General features: G+C 41.5%; 1 protein-coding gene across 3 annotated transcripts in view; it reads left to right on the top strand.

Moving 5' to 3' along the window:
• The window catches only part of Hcfc2 (host cell factor C2), a 32131-nt gene extending 24586 nt beyond the window's left edge, over positions 1–7545 (top strand). For 2 of the 3 annotated variants that reach the window (XM_076919854.1, XM_076919856.1), the window contains exons 12-14: positions 701–832; positions 3205–3390; positions 3921–7545. In XM_076919854.1, the coding sequence (XP_076775969.1) occupies positions 701–832; positions 3205–3390; positions 3921–4235 (633 nt within the window). In that variant the 3' untranslated portion in view covers positions 4236–7545. The remainder of the gene's footprint in view (positions 1–700; positions 833–3204; positions 3391–3920) is intronic. The other variant, XM_076919855.1, reaches the window with a different exon arrangement.
• Positions 7546–14227: the final 6682 nt, after the last annotated feature.

The raw sequence follows: 14227 nt of genomic DNA, 5'->3' as shown, positions 1-14227 counted from the left end.
AGGTAACAGAAGTGCACACTTGTTTTGGGCTTCTGCAAGCAGCGTGTCGTTCATAAGAATACGGCTTTAAAGACTAGGTCCAGGATAAGTATGGCTCACCTCAGAAAGTAGCTTAAATTAAACTCTGTCTGTAAAGCAGAGCAAAGCAATGTAAAGCGGTTTAATCTACTCCCCGCTTTAGTATATATTGAAGTGCATTCAAATTGCATTCAAATTGCATTTTAGTTTTGAACTATTTTTCTCCTTTTAGGTTTGGAGAAGCACAGGTATTTCAGATACAAAGATCACTGGAGCTCTTGCTTGTTTGTTTTGAATCTAGAGGGAGAAGCCAGCTTGGGATGGAGTTTTCTACCTGTTCCTTTTGGAGTAGATAGTAGCATTTCTCTAAAGGGGTTACATGTTCTGTTGGTCTCTGACAGTGTCCTATAAGACAGCTGGCATTTTAACCTGTCACTGATGGGGAAGCATGCTCACTGTACCCAGGATGATGGTAGCAAGCTCCTGGTGTCAAGAACCTGTTAGATTCTCTGTTTGAGGGGCACTGGCAGTTGACTTAGTCTGTTAAGACTTGTTTACTGTGAGCTTGTAATGGGTGCTATTCATCCATGTGCACACTTGTAGATCACTGCATGGATTATGTAAGTCTTGACAGTTCTGTGCTCAATGCGATCTTCATAAATTTTCCTTTCTCTGAAATTAGAAAGAGACACCTTCAAATCCAGTGGCCATTTTGAAAGCAGAGCAGTGGTGTGATGTGGGAATTTTTAAAAACAATACAGCTTTGGTGAGCCAGTTTTATTTGCTGCCAAAAGGAAAACAAAGTATATCAAAGGTAACTGTTGATAAATTTTCTATGCTTTGAGAGCTGAGGATGTTACTGTGGCAGAATGCATGTCTAGCATGTCTGTGAATTTGCCTACAACTCCTAGCACTTCAGAAAGCAAGCTAAATGTACAAAAAGTGAATTGTGATCCTGGAGGGTGGGACTACTTTGAGAACTGTCACTAGGTCATTTGAAGGAAGGACATTGGGATCTTTCCACAGTATGTTACTGAGAGAGTTGTATATGGAGTCATCTTATATCCTTTAATGCTGCGTTTGTGAATATGGCAGATACCATTTTAAAAATAATCTGCATCGACTAAGGTGTGTTTCTTTTCTTTTTTTGAGACAGAGTCTCATGTTGCCAGGCTAGCCTCAAATTTCTTAGATAGCCAAGGCTGGCCTTAAAGTCCTGATTCTCTTGCTTCCACCTCCCAATTACTAGGATTACAGGTATAATTGAACTGGGTTCCAAGGCACAAAGATCTGGTCTGGTCAGATAAAGTCAGGGCTTACGAACTGTCTCGGATGGGTGGTGTTGGTGCACGCCTTTAATCCCAGCACTCAGACAGGCAGATCTTTGAGTTTGAGGCCAGTCTGGTCTGAAAAGTGAGTTCCAGGACTGCCAGGGCTACATAGAGAAACCAGGTCTTGAACAAAATCAACAAAAAAAGCTTGCTTCAGGTTGGGTGGTGGTGGCACCCACTTTTAATCAGATGAGGGATACCCAAACCAACCTATATATCACTTATCAGTTTAGTTTCTGTAACAAAACCTTTGGCATCCTTCCCTCTTTTCCACGTTGAATATTTTCAATTCTTGATAAAAATTCTAGTAAAGAAACATCACTTTTATGGCTAATGAGATTCCTGGCTGAAGCTGAAGCTGTATTCATATAAAGATACATCCACATATAAAAGCATGTTAGCTATCTAATTTTTCTCAAAACTTTCTTAATTTTTAATTTCTTAATTCAAAAAACCTGCAGCAAGAACATTTGAATTTGACTTTTTTAACTTTCTTTTTTTGCTTTTGTTTTATATATATATATATATATATATATATATATATATATATATATGTATGTATATATATGTATACACACACATATATATGTATATATATATATGTATATATATGTATACACACACATATATATGTATATATATATATATTTGTTTGTTTGTTTGTTTTGTTTTGTTTTTTGAGACAGGATTTCTCCATGTAGCCCTGGCTGTCCTGTAACTCACTCTGTAGACCAGGCTGGCCTCGAACTCAGAAATCCACCTGCCTCTGCCTCCCAAGTGCTGGGATTAAAAGCGTGTGCCACCACCGCCCGGCTTGTTTTATATTTTTATAAAGTAGGGACAGGGTTTCTCTGTGTAGGTCTGGATGTCCTGGAACTTTGTAGACCAGGCTGGCCTTGACCTCAGATCTGCCTGCTTCTGCCTCCCTAGTGTTGGGATTAAAGGTATGTGCCACCACTGACCAGCTGTGTTTGAATTTCTAGTTTTGACATTCTTCAGTATTAACTGGGCAAGTCAGTTGTGTCACCTTTCTGAGACTAGGCTTCCACACAGTATGATGGTCCAGTGGCACTCAGTCTAGCGTGGGCCTGATGGCTGGGCAGAAGAGCTGCAAAGCGTTTGCTTGGGTATAAATGCTAGACTAGTACTACCTGAGAGGATGTCACCGTTTAACATTTATGTCTCACTACATGTTAGTCACTTCTTTTCTGCCAAGCTTGCTTATCTGTCTCTATAAAGGGTAGTGTGCTCCTCGGAAGATTATTGTATGACAGCAAGTCTGGGATTCTTCTCCCAGTTAATAAGTTCACATGGTGGTGGTGGGGGTAGGGATTTCTTTCTTTCTTTCTTTTTCTTTTCTTTTTTTTTTTTTTTTTTTTTTTTTTTTTTTTTTTTTTTTTTTTTGCTTTGCTTTTTTCCCCTGTTTCTACTGCCTTTCACGTGCAGAATTTCTTTGCTTTTCTCCTTATAATGAGAGATTCAGATAATTTTTCCTCTGGATAAGAATCCCTGATTCAGGCAGGGGCTTGGTGGGATCTGTGTAAGAGCTTTACAGTTTTTGTGTTCAAGGGAAATAAATTATGGAACTGGATCCTTAAAATACACTCATCTTAAAAAGTTTTTTTTTTTTTTTTCAAGACAGGGTTTCTCTGTGTAGTCCTGGCTATCCTGAAACTCACTTTGTAGACCAGGCTGGCCTAGAACTCAGAAATCTGCCTGCCTCTGCCTGCAAAGTGCTGGGATTAAAGGCGTGTGCCACCACCGCCCGGCGTTTTGTTGTTTAATAAAAATAGAATTATAACTTTGAAGTAATATATGTACCCTTTCTCTGACTTTTGTATATTTTACGTTTCAGGTAGGAAATGCAGACGTACCTGACTACAGTTTGCTTAAGAAACAGGATCTTGTTCCAGGAACAGTGTATAAATTCAGGGTTGCTGCAATCAATGGTTGTGGAATAGGCCCTTTTAGTAAAATAAGTGAATTTAAAACATGTATCCCTGGTTTTCCTGGAGCTCCGTCTACAGTCCGCATTTCTAAGGTAGTCTGTCAGGTCCAGTGAGACTTTATTGTGATACAAATGATTTGAAACTTCTGTGTTGAGACATTCTTATTAGCACTTGGGAAAGATACCTAAGAGAGGTGAATTAAAAGTCTATAAAGTTTGTTTTGGTAACCATGCATGGTATTTTTCAGTACCAGATTGCAAGCTGGATTATAATATGCAAAGCACAGACAGAAGGACTAGAAGTCAATGTGTATTGTCTTGCTTGCATCACCCAGAGTTGATCGTTCTGGAGAGTTCTAGATTTTAGACCACATGAAGCTGGGTTGCATTTTATAATAAGCCTTGCTCTTTGTCAAGAAAGAAAATGTTCCTTGGGGATATGATATGAAGCCTGTGCATCTAAGCTGTGTTTTGTTTGTGAAAAGTGTGTGTAAACTATAAAGCCAGTTAAGGCAGGGTCTTAAGCAATAAGGGTGACCCACTGAAGGAAGGCTCTGTCTTGTAAAGGCACAAGTGATACTAGAGGGAACCGGAGAACCTTCACCTTTCTTCTTCTTTTCTAGAATGTTGAAGGTATTCACCTTTCCTGGGAGCCTCCAACTTCACCTTCTGGAAATATTTTGGAATATTCGGCCTACTTGGCTATCCGCACAGCGCAGGTGCAAGATAATCCAAGCCAACTTGTGTTCATGAGGATCTACTGTGGTCTTAAAACCTCATGTATAGTGACTGCTGGGCAGCTGGCAAACGCACATATTGATTACACATCCAGACCTGCCATTGTGTTCAGAATATCCGCAAAGAATGAAAAGGGCTATGGACCAGCCACACAAGTCCGGTGGCTTCAGGGTAACAGTAAGAAAGCTCCTTTGAGTTGAGTTGTTTTTTATTAGAGCTGTTGTGATAGTTATTTATTAGTAACTGGTTATGAACATCTGTTCTTTGAGAGTATTCTCTGACTGTATTTCTAGCAGTTATGAATTTGAGTTTGTAAGTTGTTCTTAAAATGTATTTGCTCACTTCTAGATCCAAATAAAGATAGAAAGAAGCAAAGACTGAAAATTAGTATATGGATTCTTCCTTACCCATATAGCTACTTAAAAAGAAAAAAAAATAGCAAAGTGAAGATAAAAGCAGTAAGGTGATTGCCCCCTCTTTTATGAAGGCTGTGTAACTCAGTCATCCTGCAGCTACCGAGATGAGTTTAGTCATGGGCTGGTATACACTCGCTGTAGAGGATGTTTCTCATGTTGTAAATGCCCCATCTGAGTACCCACTGGCCTTATTCCCAGAGCAGTGGTCTTCTATCAGCTACCTCTCAGTGCAGAGGATCTGTGATGCCAAGTTTAGTAACCACCTGACTCCCTTACCTTCAGTTATCACAAGCTTAAGCAGTTAAAAGAGAAAGGAAAGTTGAGAAACTCTGCTTTTGATTTTTAAAATTATTTTCTGAGAATCCTAGCAAAAAGGATTACTATACTATAAAAAGGATAGTGGACAGTCTTGATTTGTATCTGACCAAGATACCTGAATATATCTTTAGCTAAAGCACTTAATCTATCTGGCCCTTAATCTCTTCACTAGCAAGTGAAGGAATTAAGGAGAGTTTTCCTTTAAAGTCCCTTTCAGCTCTAAACATTGCTCTTTTTCTTGGGAATTGGCTATATCCCTGAACACTGTCACGTGTCAGAGGTCGTCATGGCTTTAACTGCTTTCCCACCACTTCATTAAAGACTAGAGAGCACGTCCTCCTCTGGAAGAAAGAAGGAAGCACCTTAACCCTCTTAACCCAGGCTTTACACAGCATTTAAACATTTGTAAGATCTTTGTAAATGCTCTAGATGTTTTATTTTTTAATTATTTTTACCTCAAAATTGTATAAGCTTTTTTATATCAGAAAAACTTTAGATGGCCACTTCAGGCTCCTTGCCACCTTAGAGATGCAGAAAGCTCCAAGACCACTTGGCCACAGGTAACTTACTTTACATTGTTTGAAGTGTCACAGTTTGGCTGCTTAGTCAGTTGGGAAGTGCAGACAGACTCCATACAGAGCAGTAACTGCAGAGAAGGCATTTCAGGCCATAGCTGCACTAACTCCAAGAGCTTCTCCGGCTACACAATCTCATGCCAGTTTAGGGTGACTGAGTAGCTGTGCCCTCCAACTTTATGTGTGATATGCCCAGTGAAGATGAATATAATTGTGAAGAATTGATATATATGCCAGTTACTAACTTAAAGTGTATAGAATATTTTAATATATAATTTTTTGTAAAGAACTGGGATTTTTATACTACAGTATTTGTAATTAATGTGTCTCACTAATTAAATTTCTCTTGAAGAAAATATGCAAACTATTAGACACATGAGTGGCTTCTGAACTCTAAAGATAAAATAAATGCACTACTATGGTGTTGTTAGGATACCTTTTTGGGGTACATGAATCCTTACTCATTAAAAGGGTACTTTCCAAGCAGTGTTTACAAGGAGGCCTCTGATTGGTTATTCCAGCAGCCCCCACGGGGAGAGCTTCACTCTGCCTTCATTTAATTTATGTGCTTTGCTTTGGCAGTGCTTGCTTTTTGCACTAGTAGACTTTGAACTTACCTCATTATTATGTTTGTAATCATTTGTGTAGCTTCCATGATGTGTCGGATAGAAGCTAAACATGTCTTAACCAAAGTTACATGGTATGCAGATTTGCACAGATCAAATAGTAGGCTTTGTTGTATGTGTGTGCTCAGCTAAAAAGAGTAGCCAGTTTTAAGAAGTGTATGTTGTAAAGCCCAGTTACTTTATTAGAACATCTTTGGCTCCCAATCCTATTCTCTGCATTAATTAACAGTTTGCATCTTGAAAACACTTATCTTATTCCTGAGAAATAAGTTGATGTAAAGCAGACTAGAATGTTGTTTTCATGTGTGCACAATTTTACGTATTTAGTATGTGCTTTAGTTATTTTGCTTAAAGGCATCACCTTCTGTTCTAGACCAGGAGGAAGATGTGAGCCCATGGTTCTAATACACGATTTGCTTCTTTGAAGAAAGGGTAGCCTCTCTATACTAAGCCATTTGTTAAAATAATAAACCTTTTTACCTCGAGAATTGCCCAAATTGTATTTTTTTCCATTGGCATTACTTCCTTAAGCATAAATCATGTTCCTGTTTCTGTTATGGGACTGGTGGCTGAAAGATACCCTTAGCAGATAAGTGTGGCTTTGCTGTTAGCAGTTCACATGGCGCTAGAACCACGTGTCCATGAAGTGAATAGAGCCACCTGTCACACCGACGTGAGCACCAGTAGCTTCTAAGAACTGGCACATTGTGCAGCTGTGATCTCATCACGCAGACCTTGTTTTCTCTCCCTCCCTCCCTCCCTCCCTCCCTCCTTTCTTTCTTTCTTTCTTTCTTTCTTCTTTCTTTCTCTCTTTTTTCTTTTTTCTTTCTTTCTTTCTTTCTTTTTTTTTTTTTTTTTTGTGCTGGAGATTGACCTTGGGGCCTGGGTAACTAGTTCTAACACCAAGCTATACCACAGCCTAGGCAGATAACTCTTCTAAGAGGATTTCCCCTAAATTGAGTTTCTCTCTTTTGTTTCCGAGCTGTACGGCTGTCTTTGTGTCACAAGCCTCTTTCATGTGTTCTGGACTTTGGTTCACATAAGAAGTAAAAATATTGTTGATACTGCATGCTCTTAGAATTATGTTTTTTTTAAATACTGTATTGGCCTTATTTTAGTTTAGCAAATTGTTTTGGCAGTTTAACTAGAAATAAGTTATATATAAACTCAATCTGTATTTAAAAACTAAAATAATCTGATTGCATGTCCAAGGCACCTTTGCCTCATAACCCAGTTACATGTATAATCATCCGTAGAAAAGTAAAACTGTCTCTCATTATTTCAAAGACTTGTAGACTAGCAAAAATTGCTTCTGCTTAGAGAGTGTCTGCTATCACTAAGGGGTTTTATTTAAAATGATAACACAGTAACATACAGAGCATTTGTTACGTTCTGTCTGGAGTGGTTAGACTCTGGGGCTCCTCTAGTCCTCTGCTCCTAAATGGAGAGACTGCGAGTAGGCTTGGTCTTTGGCCATTTGAAGTGTAAGTGTTGTGCTTCCCAAGACTGACTTGAGGCAGTTCTATGTATTGTGTACCAATGAGATGTGAAATAAAAGCACCTTTTCTATGAACAGTTACAGGTGTTATCATTTCTTTGACTCGGTGTAGTGTTGCAGAGCCTCTCTGGGATGCTGCTGTGTGTCAGTCGCCTGAATACAACAGCTGTCTCTAACTAGGATGGACTCTGAGAAACTGAAGTAGCTTGTGCTCAGGAATCATTCTCTTCAGGATTTGATGCCCATTTACCCATCCTGTACTACAGTTGTGCAAGTGAAACAGACAGCGGGCTCTGAGGAGCAGCCTGGGCCCATTTCACCGGTTAGTGTCCCGTGTTTCCTTTCTGGAGGCTTCCCCTCATGGTTTGGTTCACAGCTCTGGGCTCTGCCCTGCTACTTCTTGCAATGCTTTAGCAAAAATCAGGTCTCTAATTGCCGTCTCCAGATCTAGGGCTCTTCTCGCACACTTGATCTTGTCACTGGAGCGATGCCACAGCTGTCTCTTTTCACATACTTCCTCCTGTCTGTAATCCACATTTCCATTCCCACTATTTTTACTAACTTGACCAGTCTGGAGATCTAACTGCTTTATTAAATAAGTCTACTTCTTCACAGTCTCAATGATGTCCTCTGATTTGTTACCATTGTCTCATTTCCCTCTCTGATGCTGAGTGTTTGAGCAGACTCTGGGTCTTTGTATCTCTTCCATACTGGGCAGGCAGTGATACCTAAATATCTTAACAGGTAAATAAAGAAATGTACTACCCTTGTATGTTTCCATTCCCCAGTCTCGAATCAGGATCCAAATGTGGTGGGTTGAAGGAGAGTGGCTTTAGTGTATTTAATAATCGGAGGGAAGTAGACTCTTCAGTTTTGTCTTGCCTCACCCTGTTCTGGTTCCTAACTAAGGAAATTGCAAGACAGATAATGAGTTTAGGAGGGAGATGCTAGGACCTCTCAAAAGAGGAGGTCCTGATCTGAAGTTACTGTAGCATTTAATGAGACACTAACATCAGTCTCTGTGTTTGTTTGTTTCTGTTGCTATCTTTTTTGTTTGTTTCAAGACAGGATGTCACTAAACAGCCATGGGTGTCCTAGAGCTTACCGTGTAGATTAAAGGGTGGCCTCATCCATCCACCTGACTCTGCCTCCAAGGTGCTGGGACTAAAGGCACGCGCCACCACACGGGAGAAATCGGTCTCTTGATGTCATTGCTAAGCTTACTGGGCAAGATACTGTTTTGTTTGGTTGAGACAAGGTCTCGTTCTGTAACTTAGGCTGACTTTAAACTCATGGTAATCCTCTGCCTCAACCTCACAAATACTGGGATTCCAGCCCAAGTCACACTTAACTGTAGGGTTCTTACTCTTGGGGAACTAAGGTAACCTTGGCCTTCCTCCCCTCAGTCTAGTGATAGTTAAAAGTTCCTGTACTTGGATATTTCTGTAACTACAGTGTTTTATGCTGAGCGTGCATGGAAAAACAAACTATAATGTTCTGGGAGACATTAAAAAACAGGTTCTGTAAGCTGAATGAAAGCTGTAAAATCTTGGGATAGTGAGCCTTCATGTTCCAAACGGCTCTCTTCCTGTCAGTGTGGAACTGCTGTCCTTTGCAGAATAAAATTTTAAAAAAGCGTCTGCTTGAGGGTCTCCTGGCCTCAACAGGTTTCATCAGAAACTGAGCATGCAGACATCTAGTGAAAAAGCATAGCAGGCAACTGGCAGGGTTCAGACGCTCCCATGTTTGCTGCAAAGCCCTCCAGTTGCAGCTTGACACCTCCGTGTTCATTCCAGATCAAAAGTGGATGAGAGTCTGGGTCTTAGAGCTGGGGGGTGTACATGTGTCAGTGTGTTTGTTGTTTCTAGAAGCCACAGTGCCTGCCACTTGTGATTCGCGGCTGGTATGGTGAGAGCTCAGGAGCCCACTCTGTAATCCAAGAAGAAAAGAACTTCAGTGGCTGCTGGCTGGACAGTTCCACGAGCCGGCTCCTTCAAGTTTTCAGACTTTCTGAATTGAGGACCAGAGTTTTTACTGAATTTCCTGAACTAGGAGAAGTTGTCTCTTAGCTGCTGCAAGTCCACAAAAAATGGGCACAGACAGGTGCTGGCAGACACTCTCTAGAAACAGTTGACTGTTTTTACATGCCCAGAGGGAGCTGTCCCTGGTGACCGTAAGGGACAGTTGAGAAGAGCAGTATGTTGCCCAGGGTTTAGAACTACAGAAGCATACAAATTCACACGTAGGAGGATATGCTTAGACAGTGCCATTCAGTAAGGAGCTCCAGTTTACTTTACATTGACAGTCAGTCCATCAGAACCCCAGGCTAGCTGAGACCTTGTCCACTCCAGACTGGCTGCTTAGCTGCTTTATTTAAAAAAAAAAAAAAAAAAAAAACACTCACGCAGAGAGGCGGCGGCCGCTGGGGGCTGCCATGGCAGAGCTGGGCTTTGGTGCCGTGAGCTTGTGGGCTCTTTACCACCCACCCTGACTTTCCCATGTCTGTTGGCTGCTTCAGATTTGCACAGCAGCAACTGATGCAGCAGTGTTGTCTTGTTTGCTGGAGTAGAGCATAACCTCACATATTTTTTTTGTTTGAAAGTATTTGTAATGAAGCATTGCATGCAAACTATAAACTATATATGATAAAAAAAAAAAAGTAAAATGAGACTATTATTAAACTCTTGATTAAACAACAGAATATCCTTCCCTGCCTAGAAACACCCTCCCCCTTTCACTCACACCATGCCCTGTAAATGTTCTGGATTTGGTGTAATTATTCCTGTGTTTTTATTTGTAGCTCTATCATACATGTGTATATTCTTAATAAAGTGTGTAGATTTACCTGGTTTTGTACTTGTGTGCAAAAGGAGCTGTGATGCATGTATTGTGTGACATGTTTGCTGAATTGTTTTAGATTCACGCCCATGTTCTTCCACGTCTTCGAGTCTGTATAGTGTTCGTTACCATGCTACCGTTACATGCGCTGCTTACAAGAATTTGGATTGTTCTTCTCAGGCTTTTGCTACTGAAGACACTCTGCCCAGTTGTAATGTACACTCTGTGTTGTGTCCCCTGTTGTATTCATTCTATGTAAAGGACAGTGACGGCACAGGACATACTCAGTAAATGTTTGAGGAATGTATAGCTTCTTTTTTTTTTTTTTTTTTTTTTGTCCCCTTCCTCTTTACTCTTGCTCTGGCCCCACTCACTTTACCCTCCAGGCCCGGCTTGTAAGTAGCTGTCTTCGGACACCCACAAGAGGGCATCAGATCTCATTATGGATGGTTGTGAGCCACCATGTGGTTGCTGGGATTTGAACTCATGACCTCTGGAAGAGCAATCAGTGCTCTTAACCGCTGAGCCATCTCTCCAGCCCGAATGTATAGCTTCTTGTACCCACTTCCTTGCATGTACAAGAGTTCTTCTGTGTCAGTTGTCTTTGAAGTATTATACTGTGGTTCAATAACACCACCTTTAAGAGGGTCTCTGAGGACAGGCTGTCATTACAGCACTGAGACGGTTGTCCTTTACTGTTTTCCTCAAGTTTCAGTATTGTCCTGAGGTGCAGCTTCACAGCTAATACCTGCTCAAGCATAGACAGACATGATGTTTCATGTCTGCCAGTCTCCCCTTTAGTTTCTTGTATGGAAAGTACTAACAGCCGCTCCCTCACGTGCTGTAGCCTCAATAATTTCTAAGAGCGTTACCATCGATTTGAGTATCACGGCTTGCAGGAGTCTCCTGTAATGCTGAGCTGGACTCTGAAGGGTTCTCGCTGGCAGTCTCCCTGCCATTCCTGGAGCTACACCTTGGCAATACTTGTTCTTGGCTGTCTCGTACTTGCCAGTTAGGTGCATATTATGCAGTATTTCCTGTTGGGTTTAATTTGCATTTCCCTTATTACTGATGGAATCATTTTCCATATTGGTCCTCTTCTGTGAAATACTGATTAGTGTCTTTTGCCCATGTTTGATACGTTGTTTTTCATTGACACATATGGTTTCTATATATGTTCTGGATGTCAGTCCTTTGCCTACGGTTACATACATTTCCTACCAAATTTGTACATTGTCTTCTGTAGTTGTGTTGACTGTGCTAATCAACTGGAAATGTTTACATCTTTCCCATGTGTCTTCCCAGTCAGAAGCATTTTATGGCTCTTCATTGATTAGGCTTTCTTTAATGTCTTCCAATAAACAAGTTTTCCCCACAAAAGCCTCTGTCTTACATTAGATTTCTCTATAAGAACTGTATGTGTGTGCGCATGCACATTCCTGAGTGCATGTGTGTGTTGTTTTGCTGGTGGTGGTGTTTTTGTTTTTTGTTTTTGAGATAGGTTTTCTCTGTGTAGCCCTGGCTGACCTGGAACTTGCCTTGTAAAGACCAGGCTGGCCTCAAACACAGAGATCCTCCTGCCTCCTGAGTTTCATATTTTTAACGCTAAGGGGAGTAGAATTTTACACCTCTACCCTAGTCATGGGAGACTGGAAGGTCTTTAGAGCTAAAGTGTTCTTTCCAGCACTAACCTATTTAGCTGCCTTTGAGCTTTTGTTTGGTTGGGTTTTTGAGGTAAAGTCTCACTGTGTAGCTTTGACTGTCCTGAAACTCACTGTGTAGGTCACACTGGCCTCAAACTCACAGAGATCCTCCTGCCTCTGCCTCTCACGTGTTGGTATTAAAAGTGTGTGCCGCCAACACTGACACTTCTTCATATCCATCTGCCCATTATGGGTGTCTTGTTTCTGGTCCTTATTTTACTACAGCAGTGGGTAGGACCTGCAGTACAACATTGGGGAGCACAAACTGACATGGGCCACCTCAAAGAAAATGCACCTGTGTGTTTATGTTGTGTGTCACTCGAGGTAGCCAGAGTGAGCGCTAGTCTTCTTCTAGTGTCCTTTGGAGAGGAACTCTCACTGAACTGGAGGTTCTGTCTCAGCCGTCAGTGCTGGGTTAAGAAGACATGTTTAGCAGTCCATTGTTGGAAAGTCAGGATAACTCCTGTACTGCTTGAGAAAATCGCCTTCTGCCATAGATGCTGGTATTTTATTATGAATAGTTATTGAATTTTACTGACTGTTGCTTTCTGTGTCTATACATGACTGTTCTGAAATATTAAACTAACCTTTGATTCTTAGTATAAATTCAGCTTAGTCACGGTATGTGTGTTTTAATATGCTGATGAACTTAATTTGCATTTTAAAAAAACAGGTACACAGGCTTGGTAGCAAGTACCTTCACCCACTGAGCAGGTATTCCACCAACCCGAAAAGATTTTTATATCATTTTATATTATTTTGACTTCTTTTGTTATTCAGTGTTTGGAGTTATTCAAAAGAAGTTTTTTTCTGGGCTGCTTCCCAAATGAAGTTTAAAGATGTAATTTACTGTTGATACAGCAGCCTTATTTGGCTTTTTGAGACAAGTTCTCTCTCGTGTTGCCTAAGCTGGTCTCTACTTAGTATACAGCCAGAGATGACCTTGAATTCCTGATCTTTCTACCTCTACCTCCCAAGTGCAGGGATCACAGACCTGTAACATGGCACCTAGCCCTGTGGGGTGTTTCAGTATGAGACCACTGACCTGGATGTAAGGTAGCACTGCAGTGTGGGAGATTCTACTTCCAGTAGGTGAACAAATGTAAAACCAGGGCACCTTTTTCTGGCCAGGGATCAATCCTGTTTGCACCTCCCTAGCACTGGGATTACAGCCATATGCTGCTGTCTCCAGTTGGTAGTGTTCCTGGGACTTGAACTCTAGTCCTCATGGATGACTAGAAAACGCCTAACCATTGAACCAGCCCCCGAGGACACATTTGCCCAAGCTGTTTTCGCCAGTTAAGAAATGGACCTGGCATTCCTTTAAATGGCTCACATCTCCCCTTGATGCTCTCCTTTGTTGATCACTTGTTCTCCAGAGTGTTTTGTTTCTTAAACTGGGAAAGAGGGGATGTGAAAGTGAGTGCTTGCCGGTGCTAGTGGAGGATAATTGTTAGAGCCCCGGAATCTGCAGTCACAGGTGGTTGTGAGCCACACACCCACATCCTGCAAGAGCAGTAAGCACTAACCATTGAGCCCTCAGCCCCTTGCATTTTTGTTTTGAGCAAGCATCTTACTTTGTTGCCAAGCTGTCCTCCAACTCCTGGACTCAGGCAGTTTTCCTGCATCAGCGTCTCGAGTGCTGGACTTGTCAGCAGCATGCCACCACACTGTTACTCATATGTGCATGAGCTTCTGACATACAGGTCCTGCTTATGCCTAGCCTAGAAACTTGTCTTACTACATTTATTTGTGTGACTGTGAGAGGATCAGAAAACAAAGTTCCAGAAGCTTGCCCTCTTCCCTCATCCTGTGGGTCAGGGATTGAACTCAGTCCCCAGCCTTGGTGGCATGTACCTGCTGAGTAGTCTCACAGCCCCCAAGAAACCTGTATCAACTCAGTAGTTGAGATTAACTGCCTTGGCCAGGCAGTGGTGGCGTACGCCTTTAATCCCAGCACTTGGGAGGCAGAGGCAGGCGAATTTCTGAGTTCGAAGCCAGCCTGGTCTACAGAGTGAGTTCCAGGACAGCCAGGGCTATACAGAGAAACCCTGTCTCGAAAAAAACCCAAAGAAACAAACAAACCAACCAACCAAAAGATTAACTGCCTTTTGTCATCTGAACTCTTGGATTAAGTGGAGAAAGCAGGGGCAGAAATAAACCAGACCTGCCGCCAGTGCAGAATACTGACTTACACCAAAAGGGACAAAGGATCGCG

This window comes from Arvicanthis niloticus, chromosome 22 (genome assembly GCF_011762505.2).
Source record: "Arvicanthis niloticus isolate mArvNil1 chromosome 22, mArvNil1.pat.X, whole genome shotgun sequence".
NCBI lineage: Eukaryota > Metazoa > Chordata > Mammalia > Rodentia > Muridae > Arvicanthis > Arvicanthis niloticus.
Note: the sequence above shows the minus strand (reverse complement) of the source record. Positions and strands in the feature narration are given on the sequence as shown.